Source organism: Nycticebus coucang, chromosome 7, assembly GCF_027406575.1.
Source record: "Nycticebus coucang isolate mNycCou1 chromosome 7, mNycCou1.pri, whole genome shotgun sequence".
NCBI classification, from domain to species: Eukaryota; Metazoa; Chordata; class Mammalia; order Primates; family Lorisidae; genus Nycticebus; species Nycticebus coucang.
Window position 1 is genome coordinate 127,379,460 of NC_069786.1, and position 18,603 is coordinate 127,398,062.

Below are 18,603 nucleotides of genomic sequence, written 5' to 3' on the forward strand. Positions count from 1 at the left end.
TAGCTGTGCAGAAGCCTTTTTAGTTTGATCATGTCCTATTTATTTATATTTGGTATTGCTGCAATTGTCAAGGGTGTCTTGTGCATAAAGTCATTTCCCAGGCCAATTTTGTCAAGAATTTTCCCACACTTCCTTGCTAAAATTTTTGTTTTATATCTTAAATTTAAATCTTTTATCCAGCAAGAGTCAATTTTTGTCAGTGGTGAGAGGTGAAAGTCCAATGTCAGTCTTCTACATGTGACGAACAAGTTCCTCTGGCACCATATCTTAAATAGGGATTCTTTTTCCCAGGGCATGCTTTTGTTAAGCTTATCAAAGATCAGATGGCCATATGTGGCTGGGTTCATCTCTAGGTTCTCTGATCTTTTCAAGAGCTCTCTATCTCTATTTTTGCTAGCCCCTGAAATGTTAATCACTCTCACCAACTTGACTCCAGCCTCCTGCTTAGGATTTTTTTGCTGTTTTTTGCATAAACATATGGGCTTCTGGGAGCAGGCCCTGCTCATCCTGAGGTCCTCCTTCCCTTGTCCATGAGGCCTTGCTCAGAGCTTCTCCCCCTCTCTCAGTCACATTTCAGGAAAGCTGGGAAGCCCCTGGAGTGAAGGAGGGGAGACATGGTGTCCACAGCATGTGAACTTCAATAAATACTTTCACTTCTCTTTTCCTCATTGGGGCGGAGCCTTCTCTGGATAAATCGAACTGTCAGCAGACTTTCTACTCAGAGCCTGGGCAGACACCCTGGACCCAGGCCAGGCAGACTGAAGGGATCAGAAACCAGGATCTGAGGATGGCAAGTGGCAGCCGTGACCTGAGCATCAGGTGAGTCTTTATCTCCCTCCTCGTGTCTGGCAATATTGCTGCCATCATGCCTCTAGTCCAGTTCATGTCTGAAGCATGTCTGAAGCTTTACCTGAGTCCAGTCCTGCTTTGCAAGGACACAGGTATTAAATGAGAAGAAAGAGTAGGTAATAAGGAAATTGTTTTTTTTTTAACTGTTGGTGTGAGTCCTGCTTCCCATGATATATGTAATTTCCTGATTTTGCGGCTGCTGCTCTGCTAGCCAGGGCTCTCTGAACACAGGAGTCCTTTCAGGAAGGCAGGGATTTCACACTTCCCCATAGACTTGGAACCCTCTCGTGTCCCTCTGCTTTCTTCTACTTTCACATAGGTCATGTCAAAGAATGTAGTTTAGAACATAGATGCTCCAGGTAAACACCTGGTTTACTTTAAACATTGGATGCTGTGGTCTCACCAGTCTTGGTACCAGTGGTTCCTGTGACTCCTGGGCTATTCCCATAACCAGTTCAGGGTCTGAGTTCTCCCTCCCCTGATTTTGATCAAAAGAGGGGAAAGAAAGAAAAAGTCTAGGATGGCAAAAGACTAGTGCAAGCTAAATAGGTTTTGTTTTTTTTTACTTGAATTTTCTTTTCTAAGAGGTGGGATATCTTTAAAAAGATAAGAGATAGTGAATCCTATGTACTCAATTTTGATATGAGGACAATTAATGACAATTAAGGTCATGGGAGGGGGAGGAAAAGCAGAGAGAGGGAAGGAGGGAGAGGGGTGGGGCCTTGGTGTGTGCCACACCTTCTGGGGGTAAGACATGATTGCAAGAGGGACTTTACCTAACAAATGCAATCAGTGTAACCTGGCTTATTGTACCCTCAATGAATCCCCAACAATAAAAAAAAAAAAAAGAAATACTACCTTCCTCTAGGAATTGGTTCAGAAATAACACTGCTTAATTTCTTTAATTAAAAAAATTAACACAAAATAAATATATTATACATGCTTGTTCATAAAGCTTCAAACAATGTAGAAGTATAGAGAGGAAAAGACCCTCTTTACCACTCACCCCTGACCAGTAGCTTCCTTTTCTGGCTGGTGGGGAGTCTGAGTTTAGCCTTCTACATCTTTGCCTATGCATTTACCTATATACAATGAGTCTTCATAAATATAAACTTTCTGTTCCCATCTTGTAATAAATGGGATTATATTTCACATGCTGTTCTGCATTTTCACTTAATAGCGGAAATCTTAAAGATCTTTTCACCTTAATACATGTAAACCTACCTCATTATTTTTAATGGCTACATGCTATTCCATAGAATTGACATACCACAATTTTTTAACCCTTTCCCAATTGGAAATCATTTAGATTATTTCCACTTGTTCCCTTTGTCCAACAAGCTGTAATAACAATGATTATATATTTCTTTTGCATGTATACAGGTATTTAACTTGTGAAAAAAAAACATAAAAAGTAGAATTATTTGAGCAGGAGGGATCCTTGTTTATAGATTCTGCCAAATTACACGTCCAAGTGGCTGAGTCAGTGTATTTTCCTACCAATAGCAAACGAGACAGACAAGCCATCTCCCCACATACAGCCAAACTTTGCAAAGCTGATGAATAAAGATTTTCATCCTGTTTTACTTTGTATTTCCTGATTTTGTGTGAAGTTGCAGTTTTTCATATTTATCAGCCATTTCAAGTCCCTGTTCTGTCAATAAATTATGTTTCACCAGTGTTAATCAGTTAGTGTTTGTTCTTTCTTTCATGACATAAGAAAGTTCACAAAATAGTCCAGTAAGTATAAATATATTTTATTGTCTTTGAACTTTGTGAGTAGCAACTTTTATCTTGTTATGGCACAAAATTTCATGTACAGACCTATCATGGTATTGACTCCATAAGACAGATGCACCTTCATTGTAATAAACAAAATTGCTGACAAATTTCTGGAGCACTTCCAGTTTTAAGTTACTTCTTATGTTCTTCAAGGTGACAAATTTGTTCTTCCTTTATCTCACAAAAAGCTAATCCTCCAATATCTCTGAAAATTTCTTCTTTTTCCACTTTTAGGCCAAACTATTCTCATATTGGTGCAACTTTAGCCTTCACAGCCCTTATCTGCTGCTTAGCACTTTCTTCTTTTCAGTTTTTTACTTTGTGTTCAAAATGGTTGCCTTGAACTTTTCCTCCTTAACAATTATTTAATTTTTAGTTAAGTTTTTATTTATTGTTATTTCTAATTTCTAAAATATTGATCATGTTTCTATTTGAGAGGGATCTTAATTTGTTTCTGCATTCCTGCAATCTCCAATTTAACCCATATTTTGTCAACTTATCATCCTGTTTTCACATTCTTTCATTTTTATTTAGGTTTTTGTGTGGTATTGAGCACAAAGGGGATATTCTCCTTATCTTCTTCAGATTATATTCTATGTTCCTTTGTTTTTTCCTGTGCCTGCCCTAATTTACAGCACCTCTCACTCTGCTTCACCCCAAACCTCCCGCTTACTGTGACAGAATCTGAGTGAAATGGTTTCTTCATATTTCCTGCCTTACCTGAGACCAAACTGTTTCCCATGTGAACTACCATTTAAAGGTTCTGTTTTGATTTTTAACAGTTTTTCTGAAGACACAACTTATTGGTTAAACCATCCTTTTCTCTGCTGATTTGCAGTGCTACCCTTTTCATTAACTAAATGGCCACATTCTTTCTATGTTTTCTTTTCTCTGCCATTGGCCCATGTTTGGCTCTGCTGATGCCAGCCCAGCACTGTCATATGGGGATAGCTTCCCAGTGACTTCTGATATATAGGAGAGTAACTCTTCTCCTCTTCCTCCAAAGTATCTTGGGTCTTTGTGTGCCCAAATCAGCTGTCAAAATTTTATTGGGATTTTGCGTGGAGTGCATTGAGTCTATGGATCCATCTGAAGAGCACTGACATCTTTAAAATGTTATGTCTTCCATCTCGTGTATATGGTATGTGTAAATTACTAATTTTAAAACTTTTCTTTATAAAATTTCTATTTTTCTGTCTGAAGGTTTTGTACTTCTAGACATCTTCATAGATATTTGGTATCTTTATACTATTATAAACTACAATATTTCTCCCATACGTACAATTTATTTTCTATGGTTTCAGTTGTCAATGGTGAAGCACGTTCTGAAAATATTCGATAAAAATTCCACAAACAATTTATAAGTTATAAATTGGCTGCCATTCTAAATAGTGTGATGAAATCTCACGCAGCCCCTCTCAGTCCCTCCTTGGACATGACTCCTACCTTTGTCTAGCACCTCTATTCTATAGATGCCATGTGACCACTCATTACTCACTTAGAAGCTGCCTTGGTTATCAGATCAACCCTTGTTGGTATCACAGTACCTTTGTCCAAGGAACCTTTGTTTTACTTAGTAGTGGCCTTAATGTTGAAAAGTGGTGATGCTGGCAACTCTGATAGGTTACAGAGAAGCTGTAAATTGCTTCCCTTAAATGAAAAGATGAAAGTTTTAAGCAAAAAGGAAAAAAAGAAAATTGTATACTGAGGTTGCCTAAGATCAACAGAAATATAAGTTATTCTGAGAGAGTGAGAATGACACAGGAAGGGACTCCAACACTGGGAGGCACAGGCAGTCCCAGTAGATCAGTCCTTGGCTTCACAAAAGGAAGAATTCAGGAGCTACTGAAAGTATAAAGTGAAAGCGAGATTTATTCAGAAACTGTAGAAAATCCACTCCATAGACAGAGCAAAGGCTAATTCTCCCTGCAGAAGAGAACCAGCCACCGGGTTCCTGTTGCCTTTCTATTTAAGCAGCAGCTGAGTTATAGGCTAAACAGGGGGACAAATGTTCATAGGGGTGGAGGTAGTTTACCACTGTGGTCCTAATTTGTTAGAACTTCCCCTGCCTCCATCCTGTTTTGTTCAGAGTAATTTGAGACTTGTTGAGACTTCCTGCCTCAAGCAGTGCTACAGCAATACCAAAAGTAATGCCTGCCAGTTCCTGTCTCAAGGCCACATCGACATCATAGGGACTCTTGCACTATATCCTCCCATATGTGGATCTGTATAGGTGACCCCTGTTCTGATAAATTGTTCTATTTTTATTGGTTTCAATACTGAGATGTTTCAGTTGCTAGACATAGTTATATGTGATATATAACTATTAGACATAGTTACATATATAGTTATATATATATTACTAGACATAGTTATATATAATTATATATATAACCATTAAACATAGTTTTATATATATAATATATAAATTTATATATATATAAATCGATGAATTGACAATTGATATATATTATATATATATAACTATTAGACATAGTTATATGTTATATATGTTAGCTATATATTTTGAACATATGAGTCATGTAGGTGGTTTGCACATACTATATTTTCTCCCATTCTATAGGATGTTTGTAATCTTGTTTATTGTTCTTTGCTGTGCAGAAGATTTTTAGTTTGGTATAGTCCCATTTGTGTATTTTTGCTTTTTTTCCTTGTGGTTTTTTGTGTTGTATCCAAAAAATCACTGCCAAAACAAATGTCAAAAACCTTTTTCCCTATATTTGCTCCTAAGAGTTTTATGTGTTTGGGTTTTACATGTATTTCTTCAACACACTTCAAGTTAAATTTTTTTACTGTTAAAAGAAAGGGGTCTAATTTTATTGTTATGTATATGGATATTCAGTTTTCCCAACACCATTTATCGAAGAAACTACCCTTTCCGCATAGTGTGTTCTTGGCATCATTATCAAATATTGGTATGTGTGCTGATTCATTTCTGGGCTCTCAGTTCTGTTCCATTGGTTTATGTGTCTCTTTTTATGCCAGCAACATATTATTTATGTTACTATAGCTTTATAATGTAGTTTGATATCTGAGATGCCTTTAGGTTTGTTCTTCTTTCTAAAGATTGGTTTGGGCCACATGTGGTGGTTCACACTTGTAATCCTAGCACTTTGGGAGGACAAGGCAGGATGATTGCTTGAGCCCTGGAGTTCAAGACCATCCTGAGCAACACAGTGAGACCTTGTCTATAGAAAATATAGAAAAATTATGTGGGCATGGTGGTGCCTGTAGTCCTGGCTGCTTAGGAGGCTGAGGTAGGAAGATGGCATAAGCATGAGGATTGGAGGTGCCAGTGAACAACTATTATGATGCCACTGCTCTCTAGCCCAGGCAACAGAGTAAGACCAAATCTCAAAAACTTTTTAAAATTTTATTAATTATATAAAATGAAAAATAAATAAGGATTACTCTGGCTATTTGAAGAATTTATTGATTCTCTACAAATTTTAGTATTGTTTGTATTCCAATGTCACTGGAATTTTAATAGAGATTGTATTGAATCTATAGATCACTTTGGGTAGTATGGACATTTTAACAATACTAGTTCTTCTGACCCATGAACACAGGATATCTTCCCCTTTATTTGTGTAGTCTGAAATTTCTTTCATCAGAGTCTTACAGTTTTTGGCATCCAAGTTCTTCATTTTCTTTTCTTTTTTTTATATTGTTGGGGATTTATTAAGGGTACAAAGAACCAGTTTACACTGATTACATTTGTTAGGTTAAGTCCCTCTTATAATAGTGACCCATTCCCAAGAGGTGTGTCAGATCCTGTGACCCCCCATCCCCTCCTTTCTTCCCTCTCCCTGCACCTCCCTTCCCCAACCCCCAACGTGTACTAGGTCATCAATTTTCCTCATAGGATTCTTGCTTCTCCAATTGTGATGCTTTACTAAGAATAATGTGTTCCACTTCCATCCAGTTTAATACAAAAGATGTAAATTCTCCATCTTTTTTAATGGCTGAATAATAAATAATTCATGATATAAATATGCCACAGCTTGTTAATTCATTCCTGGGTTGGTGGGCATTTTGGCCATTTCCACATTTTGGCTATTGTAAATTGAGTTGCAATAAACAGTCTAGTGCAAATCTCCTTATGATAAAAGGATTTTTTGTCTTCTGGGTAGATGCCCAATAAGAGGATTGCAGGATCAAATGGGAGATCTAGTTTGAGTTCCTTGAGGATTCTCCATACTTCCTTCCAAAAAGGTTGTATTAGTTTGCAGTTCCACCAGCAATGTAGAAGTGTTCCCTTCTAGCCACATCCATGCCGGCATCTGTGGTTTTGAGATTTTGTGATGTGGGACATTCTCACTGGGGTTAGGTAATATCTCAGGGTGGTTTTGATTTGCATTTCTCTGATGATTAGGGACGATGAGCATTTTTTCATATGCTAGTTAGCCATTCGTCTATCTTCTTTAGAGAAGGTTTTATTCATTTCTCTTGCCCAGGGATATAAGGGATTGTTGGCTCTTTTTATGTTGATTAATTTGAGTTCCCTGTAGATCCTAATTATCAAGCTTTTGTCCAATTCATAATATGCCAATATCCTTTCCCATTGTGTAGGTTGTCTATTTGCTTTGGTTGTTGTTTCCCTAACTGTACAGAAGCCATTGGGTTTAATTAAGTGCCACTTGTTATTTTTATTGTTGTTGCAATTGCCACAGAAGTATTCTTCATAAAGTCTCCCCGGGCTGATATCTTCAAGTGTTTTCCCCGCACTTTCTTTGAAGATTTTAGTTGTTTCACACCTTAGATTTATTTCACACCTTCGAATCAATTTTTATTAATAGACAAAGGTGCAGGTCCAGTTTCAGTCTTTTACATGTGGATATCCAGTTCTCTAAGCACCATTTATTGAATAGAGATTCTTTCCCCCAGTGTATGTTCTTTTTTTGGTTTATCAAAGATCAGGGTGCTATAAGATGTTAGTTTCATTTACTGTTTTTTTTATTTGGTTCCAGATGTCTACATCTCCATTTTTGTGCCAGTACCATGTTGTTCTGACCACTATAGCCTTGGTAAAGTCTGGTAGGTTGATGCCCCTAACTTCGTTTTTATTGCTAATAATTGCCTTTTCTGGTTCTGGGGCTCTTTTCTGGTTCCATACAAAATGAATAATTATTTTTTCTAAGTCTTGAAAGAATGATGCTGGTATTTTAATAGGGAAGGCATTGAATCTGTAGATTGCTTTTGGAAGTATAGACCTTTTAACAATGTTGATTCTTCCCAACAACGAGCATGGTATGTTCTTCCATTTGTTAATATCTTCTGGTATTTATTTTCTTAGGGTTTCATAATAGAGTTCTTTATAGAGGTCCTTCTATTTTCTTAGGGTTTCATAATAGAGTTCTTTATAGAGGTCCTTCACCTCTTTTGTTAGGTATATTCCTAGGTATTTCATTTTATTGGCAGCTATGGTGAAGGGAGTTGTGTCCTTAATTAGCCTCTCAACTTGGCTTTTATTGGCATATACAAAGGCTACTGACTCGTGGACATTGATTTTATATCCTGAGACATTACTATATTTTTTGATGACTTCCAGGAGTCTTGTGATTGAGTCTTGGAGGTTTTCTAAGTGTAAAATAATATCATCAGCAAAGAGAGACAATTTGATCTCCTCTGCTCCCATTTGGATGCCCTTTATTTTCTTCTCTTGCCTGATTATATTGGCTAGAACTTTTAGCACTATATTGAATACTAGTGGCAACAGAGGACAACCTTGTCTGGTTCCAGTTCTAAATGGGAAATCTTTCAGTTTTACTCTATTCAGTAAAATAGTAGCTGTGGGTCTTTCATAGATGGCTGCTTCAATCAGTGTAAGAAATGTGCCACCTATGCCTATAATTTTCAGTCTTCTAATTAGAAAAGGATGCTGGATTTCATTGAATGCTTTTTCTGTATCCATTAAGAGAATCATATGGTCTCTGTTTTTGCTTCTGTTGATGTGGTGAATAACATTTATGCACTTGTGTATATTAAACCAGCCTTGCATCCCTGGGATGAAACCTACTTGATCGTGATGTATGACTTTTTTGATGATAAGCTGCAATCTATTGGCTAGGAGTTTGTTGAGAATTTTTGCATCTATAGTAATTAGTGAATATGGTCTGAAGTTCTCCTTTTTAGTTGGGTCTTTTCCTGGTTTTGTTATCAGGGTGATGTTTGCTTCATAGAATATGCTGGGGAAGATCCCTTCCTCCTCAATTTTTTAGAATAATTTCTGCAGTATTGGAATAAGCTCTTCTTCGAAGGTTTAATAGAATTCTGGTGTGACGCCATCCAGACCAGGGTATTTTTTGTTGGGAGATTATTGTATTGTTTCTTTGATCTCAGTGCTTGAAATTGGTCTATTCAGGAGATCTATTTCTTCTTGGTTAAGGCTAAGGAGAGGGTGTGATTCCAAATATTGATCCATTTCCTTCACATTGTCAAATTTATGGGCATAGAGTTTCTTGTAGTATTCAGAAATAATCTCTTATATCTCGGTAACATCTGTTGTTATTTCCCCTTTTATCATTTCTGATTGAAGTTACTAGAGATTTTACTTTTCTATTTCTAGTTAGTCTGGCCAAAGGTTTATCTGTTGTATTTATTTTTTCAAAAACCAACTTTTTGTTTCCTTAATTTTCTGAATGATTCTTTTGTTTTCAATTTCATTAATCTCTGATTTAATTTTGGATATTTGTTTTCTTCTGCTGGGTTTAGAATTGGATTGTTCTTCTTTTTCCAATTCCATAACATGGTTTGTGAGTTTGTTGATGTGCTTTCTTTCTGGTTTTTTTTTGTTTGTTTGTTTGATTGGTTGGTTTTTTTCGATGTAAGCATCTAAAGCGATAATTTTTCCTCTCAGGACTGCTTTTGCTGTATCCCACGGGTTTTGGTAGCTTGTGTCTTCATTTTTGTTATGCTCAAGGAAGTTAATGATTTCCTCTTTTATCTCTTCCTGCACCCAGCATCATTCAGCATAAGGTTTTTTAATTTTCATGCCTTTATGTGGTGTTGAACATTTTTGTTGAAGTTGAGTTCTACCTTTAAAGATTTGTGGTCTGAGTAAAGTTTCAATTCTTTTGATCCTCTTGAGGTTTGTTTTCTGTCCTACATTATGAACTATTTTGGAGAACATTCCATGGGCCAATGAGAAAAATGTATTTTCGTTAGCTTTGGGATGGAGAATTCTATGTTGGTCTGTCAAGTATAGTTGTTCTAGTGTCACAATTAAATCCCTTGTATCTTTGTTTCTGTGTAAAGGATCTGTCCAGCTCTGTAAGAGGAGTGCTAAAGTCTCCTGCAATTACAGTGTATGGGATATCATATTGTTCAGACTAATTCTGTTTCAGGAATCTGGGAGCATTTATGTAGGGTGCATAAATATTTAGAATTGAAATGTCTTCTTATATTTTTCCCTTGACTAATTGAAGTGTTTGTCTTTATCTTTTTTTACTTTAGTTGCTTTCAATACACTTTATCTAAAAATAAGATTGAAATCCCTCTTTTGTTCTGAATTCTGTTTTCCTGAAAAATTGTTTTCATCCCTTAACTCTGATTTTTAATTTGTCCTTTGAGGCTAGGTGTGTTTCCTGCAGATGCAAAATAAATGGCTTGTGGGTTTTTTATCCAATCAGTCTATGCCTCTTCAGTGGGGAATCAAACCATTAACATTTATTGAGATAATTGATAAGTGTGGTGGTGTTCTATTCATCTTATTGTGTGAAAGTCCATTCCTCAGTTTTATCTTTTGCATCATTGTGGAAGCTAGGTTTTGTCCTTTAGTTTCTGAGTGCTTACTTTGCTGGTGGTCCATTGTGATGATCAGTGTGTAGAATGGGTTAAAGTACTTCCTGTATAGCTGGTCTTGTTGTGGTAAATTTCCTCAATGTTTGAATATCAGTAAAAGATTTGATTTCTCCATCAATTTTAAAGCTTATCTTAGCAGGATATAGAATTCTGGGATAGAAATTGTTTCGTTTAAGTAGATTAAAGATAGATGACCATTGTCTTCTGGCTTAAAAATGTTTCATTTGAGAAGTCTGCAGTCACCCTGATTTGCCCCAGTAGGTCAATTGGCACTTATTTCTTGCAGCTTATAGAATCTTTTCTTTTGTCCTGACTTTGGACAGGTTCATAACAATGTGTCTTGGAGAAGCTCTATTGGAGTTGAGATGAACTTGGGTCTGATATCCCTCTGAAAGGAGTGTGTCAGAATTTTTGGTGATATTTGGGGAATTTTCATTTATAATATTCTCTAGTATGGCTTCCATTCCTCTGGGTCATTCTTCTTCCCCTTCTGGGATACCTATAACTCATATTTTTTTAATGCTTCATGAAGACCCATAATTCTGTCAGTGAATGTTCTGCTTTCTCTCTCTTCTTTTCTGATTCTAACTATTTGAGTTAGCTCAAGATCTTTGTCCTCTACCTCTGAGATTCTTTCTTCTTCATGGTCTAATCTGTTATTGATACTTTCTGCTGCATCTTTAAGTTCCTAATTGACTGTTTCAATTCCTTAAGCTCTGCTATATTCTTTCTATATTCTTCATATCATTCATTTCTAATTTAATGCTGTTTTTTTATTTCCTTTTGATTATTTTCCACTTTCTCAGCAATTTCCCTCATTGTTTTCACCATCTGTCTTTTAAATTCCCCTTCTGTCATTTCTAATGTTTCTTTATGGGTGGAATCCTCTGCAATAGCTACCTCATGGTCCCTTGCAGGGGTTGTTCTGGTCTGGTTTTTCATGTTGCCAGGATTTTTCTGCTGTTTCTTCCTCATGAATGTTTTCTTTTTGTCTGTTTTCTTGCCCTACTTTTTTCTTTCTTTTTTTTTTTTTTATTAAATCATAGCTGTGTACATTAATGTGATCATGGGGCACCATACACTGGTTTCATAGACCGTTTGACACATTTTCATCACACTGGTTATCATAGCCTTCCTGGCATTTTCTTAGTTATTGTGCTAAGACATTTACGTTCCACATTTACTAAGTTTCACTTCCTCTTGCTCTTTAAGTTATTGTGCCTCTGACCAAAGATGTTGATGTGTCCTTTTGGTACAGGACTAAAAGGATGAGATGATTAAAGAGTAAGAAGGGGGGAAAGATTTAAAAAAAAGAAAAGTAAAAAGAGAAAGAAAGTGAGTGAGTAAAAGGGAAGATTGACAAAAAGAAGAGAGGCACAGAAAGAGGAAGACAGGAGTAATACAGCTGTATAGCAGGGTACTTTGACCTACACCTTAAAAACCTGTAACCTTTGGGGTGGGGGTTGGGTGGTTCCCTTGATGCCTCCAGCTCTTTGCCAGCCTAAGCAGATGCAGTACCCCAACTCCACCAAATAGAGAAGAAAATAAAAAATGCTACAAATCAAACCAAAACAAACAAACAAAAAACCTTACAGGATAAAACTGGGAGGGGGGGTGATAAATAACAGAGGCAGAAAAAAACAGCAAAAATTAAGTTCTTATTATTAAAGAAGGCAGTAATGAAAAATTATATTTACACAAGAAAAATGAAAGAAAAAAGAAAAAGACATATCTGGGGGGAAAAGTTGAAAGGAAAAAAAGTAAATTATATATATATATTTCCTGGGCAACAGCTGAACTTCTGGGGTATCAAATGCTAATCACAATGTTGATGCAGCTGTATAAGATGGAAACTGGAGGCCTCTGCTGACTTCTTGGCCTTCAAACCCCACAGGCTTGAGAGTCTGACTCTCTTCTTAGCCTGCTTAAAGGACACTCCTCGACCTTTCCAAACTGTGACCCTTGGCTAAACAGAGGCTTTCCCAGAAGGCCTGGGTCACTGGGATGTCTCCTGAAGTATCTATCCACTTGTCAGGCATGCCAAAACCAGCCTCACTCTATGCTCTCAGGGGCCAAGGCTGCAAGGCAGCTCTCTTACTGCCTCAATGATAAAATCTCCGCTCTTTCCCAGTGTCTCAGTCCTGACCTCTCTGTTCAGAGTCACTTGATCACTCACCCCAGGTCTCCCAGCATGGGCTTCACTCTGGGACCCTGAGGACCAAGCCTGCAGGGCAGCTCTCCCACAATGGCTGTGTGCAGCCTTCAGTTGAACAATGAAAGCTCTGTTCCAGCTCAGTGGCTCAGTCTTGGACTCTGGGCACTGCTCAAAGTCACTTGTTCACTCACCTCAGGTCTCCTAAGGTAACTCGACTTAGTGCTCAATTCCAATAAACCAAAGCAACTCACAGGGAAGGCCTTCTCTATCTGCAATCTCACTGCTGCAGTAGCTTTAGCGGTGAAAGCTGCCATAGCCTCAGATGAAATGCAACCACTTGCCACTTCTCCACTGCTTTCGTCCTCCTCCTGGAGTCCAGAAGTCTACCACTGCCTCCTTGTATCCCCACAGCAATGTTTCAAGGAAGAGGTCTCAAATCATAGGTGCCTGAAGTCTTCTTTCCCCAATCTCACCATGCCCAGGTGCAAAGAAGCTGTTACTCAGCTGCCATCTTGCTCTGCCCCCTCTTCTTCACTTTCGTGGTTAAATTTATCCTTAAGAATTAAAAAAAAAAAAAGAATTTTATTCTTTTTGATGTTACTATAACTACAATTGTTTAATTTTTCTACAGACAGTTGATTATTAGCATACAAAAAACCAACTGATTTTTTTTTTTTTTTTCAATTTGAAAGCAGTCACTGTTTATTAACTGACCAGATTACAAAAACAATCAGGGCAGATACCTTAGTTCATTCTTCTAATAAGCCTATTGATTTAATCTTCCCTATTACAAGCATCTCCACCTTCTACAAAGTGGGTTGTTTTTTTCTTCATCCCTCCCCGTGGAGATGATAACTTAAAGGGCCACAAGAAGTTATTTGCTTCTTTGAGGCGTTTTCCAACAGTATAGATCTCATGAATCAGATCCTCCATGCCGATGATGCCATATTTACCAAGAGATCGTGCAATCAAACTGTTATCAGTCAACGCAATTCGTTTCTTATTGATTTTGCCATAACCACGCTTGTAGATTAGCTCATTTACTGACTTCAGATTTGGGTACCCCCATGCAATATACGGTTCTACAATCCTCAGCATGTTAATGGAAGCCTTGTTGAGCTTAACAAAAGTTCCATTGAAGATCTGGCGAAGGCGAAGAAGCTGCAACACTTTTCGGACCTTTGGACTCACACCATTGATACCTCTGATCCTGATGACAAATGCCAATTTTGGTTCTGCAGGTACATAGAAGTTGCCAGCTTTTCTTGCCATCCTAGCCATCCGAATCTCAGTTCTGTACATCTGCCTATATTCTTTATGATAATGCTTAGCTTTTTCATAGATAAGCTTCCTCCTTGCCTTTCGAAGCATCTTTTGGGCACACTTCTTTCTCAGACGCTTGATCTTCAGCTCTGCGAAATTCTTTCGCTTTTTCTTAAGGGTTTCTGGCACAGCAGGAACCTTCTTTTTCTTCTCTTCAACAGCCGCCATGGTTCCAGCCGGAAAAAGAGCTGATTTTTTGATGTTGATTTTGTATCCTGCAATTTTACTGAACTCATTTATTTGATATAATTTTTATGCAGTCTTTAAGAATTTCTATATATAAGATCATGTAATCTGGAAGTAGAGATGGTTTTACTTCTTTCTTTCTGGTTTGGATGTCTTTTATTTCTTTTTCTTGTCTGAACGATCTGGCTCAGACTTTCAGTGCCATATTGAGTAGAAGTATTGAGAGTGAGCATACCTTTTTATTCCTGGTCTTAGAGGAAAGGATTTCAACTTCTTATTGTTCAGCATGATATCACCTATGGTATTGTCAGGTGCAGCCTTTATTGTGTTGAGGTACATTCTTTTGTATGTTACATTTACTGATTTACATATATTGAATCATCCTGGTATCCCATCAGTAAATCCCACTTGATATCATGAATGATCCTTTTAGTGTATGTTGAATTTGGCTTGTTAGTATTTTGTCTCTGCTCTTCCTTCTCCCACCCACGTCCCTCATTCCCACTCTCTGCTCTTTCATTCCCTGACTCCCCTCCCTACTTCTCTGTCTCTCTGCTTTCCCCATGCCCCAACCCCCACCATGTACTACATCATTAATTGTCCTCATATCAAAACTGATTACATAGGATTCATGCTTCTCTATTCTTGTGATGCTTTACTAAGAATAATGTCTTCCACTTCCATCCAGGTTAATACTAAGGATGTAAAGTCTTCATCTTTTTAATGGCTGAATAGTATTCCATGGTGTACATATACCACAGCTTGTTAACCCATTCCTGGATTGGTAGGCATTTAGGCTGTCTCCACATTTTGGCTATTGTAAATTGAGCGATAAACAGTCTAGTGCAACTGTCCTTATGTTAAAAGGATTTTTTTCCACTTCTTCAGCAATTTCCATTATTATTTTCACCATCTGTCTTTTAAATTCCCCTTCTGTCATTTCTAACATTTTTTTTATAGGTGGAATCCTCTACAGTAGCCACCTCATGGTCCCTTGGGTGGGTTGCTCTGGCCTGGTTTTTCATGTTGCCAGGATTTTTCTGCTGATTCTTCCTCATGAGTGTTTTCTTTTATCTGTTTCCTTGCCCTATTTTCCTTTCATTTCCTCTTGCTCTTTAAGTTCCTGTGCTTCTGGCCTAAGGTTTTAATGAGTCCTTTTGGTATAGGACCAAAAGGATGAGAAGATTGAAGAGCAAGAAGGGAAAAAAGATTTTTAAAAAAGAAAAAGAGAAAAGAGAGGGGGTTGGTAAAAGGGAATATTGACAAAAAGAAGAGAGGCGCAGAACAAGGGTGACAGGAGTAATAAAGGTGTACAGTAGGGTACTTTGATCCAACCTTAAAAAAACCCAACATCTGGGGGTACTGGGTTGGGTGGTTCCCTTAAGGTCAGCAGCTCTTTGTCAGCCTGGGTAGACACAGTATTTCACCTCCACTAAATAAAGAGGAAAGACAAAAATACTATAAATTGAACCAAAACAAACAAATAGAAAACCTTATGGGATAAAATTGGGGGGGTAACCAAATAATAGGGGCAATAATAATAATACTAGGAAATAATACTAGGAAAAATGAAGTTCTTATTATTAAAAAAGGGCAACAATGGAAAATTATATTTAAACTAGAAAAATAAAGAAAGAAAAGAAAAATCTAGAGGAAAAATATTGAAACTAAAAAAAAGAGGGTGTTGCCTGTGGCTCAGTGAGTAGGACACCAGCCTCATATACTAAGGGTGGCAGATTTGAACCTGGCCCCAGCCTAACTGCAACAAAAAAAAAGTCGGGCATTGTGGTGGGCACCTGTACTCCCAGCTACTTGGGAGGCTGAGGCAAGAGAATCGCCTAAGCCCATAGAGCTGGAGGCTGCTGTGAGCTGTGATGCCATGGCACTCTACCAAGGGCAATAAAGTAACACTCTCTAAAAAGAAAGAAAGAAGAAAGAAACCAAAACCAAAGCAGTATATATACCTTGCTGAATATTGTCTGGGCAACAGGTGATCTTTGGGGTATGAGATGTTAATCACAATGCTGATACAGCTGTATGAGATGGAGACTGGAAGCCTCTGCTTTTTTCTCAAACCCCATAGGGTTGAGATTCTTAATCTCTCCTTCACCTGCTTAAAAGACACTTTAAACCATTAACCTTGGCTAAGCAGAAGCTTTCCCAGGAAAGCACTTGTTGCTGGGATCTCTTCTGAAGTGGCTGCCTGCTTATGCAGTGCACCAAAACTAGTCTCACTCTATGCCCCTGAGGGCCATGGTTGGAAGGCAGCTCTCCTACTGCCAAACACTGAAATCTCGGCTCTTCCCCAGCATTTCAGTCCCGGTCTTTGGCACTGCTCAGTCATGAGATCACTTGCCTAAGGTCTCTCAGCCAAAGCCTCTCTCTGAGACCCTGAGGGCAGAGCCTGCAGGGGCAGTTCTCCCACAATGGCTGCACTCCTGGCCCACAGCCAAACAATATTCATTCTGTTCAGGCTCAGGGGCTTAGTCGAGGGCCCTAGACAATGCTAAAGTCGTCCACACTCTCACCATAGTTCTCCCAAGGTGGTTCAACCAAGTGCCGAAGTTCAAAAAAACAAAGCAACCCACAGGGAAGGCCTTCCCTGTTTGCAATCTCACTGCTGTTGTAGTTACAGCCATAGCAGCCATGGCCTCAGACCAAATGAATGCAACCACTTGCCACTTCTCCACTGCTTTTGTCCTCCTCCTGGGCTCCAGAAGTCTCTCACTGTCTCCCTGCACCCCCAAAGGGATGTTTCTGGGCAGAGCCCACAAGCCAGAGATGGCTGGAATCTTCTTTCCCCAGTCTCACCACGCACGGTTGCAAAGAGCTGTTACTCAGTCACCATCTTGCTCTGGCTTGTTAGTATTTTGTTGAGAAATTTTGCATCTACATTCATCAGGGATATTGATCTGTAGTTTTCTTTTCTTGTAGTATAGTATCCTAAGCTAACTTAGGTATCAAGGTAACTCTGCCCTCATAAAAATGAGTTTGCAATCCACAGAGGTGAACTTTCCTAACAGGGAGGAGTATATAAAACACTCCAAATGTACTTGTAATATTTTATTTCTTAATCTTGGTGGTAGATAGGCATTTGTCCTATTGTCTCTTTACTTTCTTTGGCTTGCTGAAATATTTCATAATAAAGTAAAACAAAATAAAATTTAAAAAATAAATTAATTAAAATGTACAATGAAAAAAATTAGTTTGCAAGTATTCCCTGCTCTTCACTTTTTTTTAAGTTTCAGAACTATTAATATTAGTTTCTTCTTTAAATGTTTGGTAGAATTTACCAAGGAAGCTATCTGGTTCTGAGTTTTTCTTTCATGGGAGATTTTTGATTACTGATTCAATATTCTTACTCATTATTGGTATATTGAGACTATGCATTTCTTCATAATTTAATTTTAGTATGTTGTATGTGTCTAGGAATTTATCCATCATCAAAGTTATACAATTCATTCTATGTATCATTCTTCATAGAAGTGTTTTTATAATGCTTGATTCCCAGCTATAAGAGTACCCATTACCCAAATATTGTTTAAAATATCCATTATGTTTGGTTATTTTTGTCCCCTCTTCCACTCCTGCTTGATTTCCACTGAGTTTCCCTTCCCTCTGTGCACATGAGTCCTCATTGGTTAGTTACAATTTAATAGTAAGTACATATGTTGTTTCGTTTTCCATTCTTTACAAGCTTCACTTAGAATGGTCTCCATTTCTATTCAGAGTGTGGCAGCAGGTATTAATTCATCTTTTTTTATGAGCAGGTAGTAGTCCATGGTATGCATCTACCTAATATTATTAATGCACTCATGAATTGATGGGCCCTTGGATTGATTCCATATCTTTGGAAGTGATCCTTGTTCTTCTTTTATTTTTTTTTTTTAACTGTTGGGGATTCATTGAGGGTATAATAAGCCAGGTTACACTAATTGCATTTGTTAGATAAAGTCCCTCTTGCAATCCTGTCTTGCCCCCAAAAGGTGTGGCACAAACCAAGGCACCACCCCAATCTCTCCTTCCCTCTCTCTGCTCTCCCCTTGCCCCACCCCCACCGTGACCTTAATTGTCATTAATTGTCCTCATATCAAAATTGAGTACATAGGATTCATACTTTTCCATTCTTATGATGCTTTACTAAGAATAATGTCTTCCACTTCCATCCAGGTTAATATGAAGGATGTAAAGTCTCCATGTTTTTTAAATATCTGAATATTATTCCGTCATGTACATATACTACAGCTTATTAATCCGTTCCTCGGTTGGTGGGCATTTAGGCTGTTTCCACATTTTGGTGATTGTAAATTGAGCTTCAATAAACAGTCTAATGCAAGTGTCCTTATGATAAAAGGATTTTTTCCTTTCCTTCTGGGTAGATGCCCAGTAATGGGATTGTAGGATCAATGGGAGGTCTAGATTGAGTGCTTTGAGGTTTCTCCATACTTCCTTCCAGAAAGGTTATACTAGTTTGCAGTCCCACC

At 37.9% G+C, this 18,603-nt stretch overlaps 2 protein-coding genes across 2 annotated transcripts in view; one reads left to right on the forward strand and one right to left on the reverse strand.

Annotated features, from left to right (window-relative positions):
• The first annotated feature begins 564 nt into the window (after positions 1-564).
• Positions 565-18,603, forward strand: part of LOC128590352 (nuclear body protein SP140-like protein) — a 134,482-nt gene continuing 116,443 nt past the window's right edge. Inside the window, exon 1 of the mRNA XM_053597691.1 lies at positions 565-819. Coding sequence (XP_053453666.1) covers positions 788-819 — 32 coding nt within the window. The 5' untranslated portion in view covers positions 565-787. The remainder of the gene's footprint in view (positions 820-18,603) is intronic.
• Positions 13,370-14,114, reverse strand: LOC128590353 (60S ribosomal protein L7-like). The gene has a single exon (XM_053597693.1). The coding sequence runs from the start codon at positions 14,099-14,101 to the stop codon at positions 13,385-13,387; it is 717 nt and encodes a 238-aa protein (XP_053453668.1). The 5' UTR covers positions 14,102-14,114; the 3' UTR covers positions 13,370-13,384.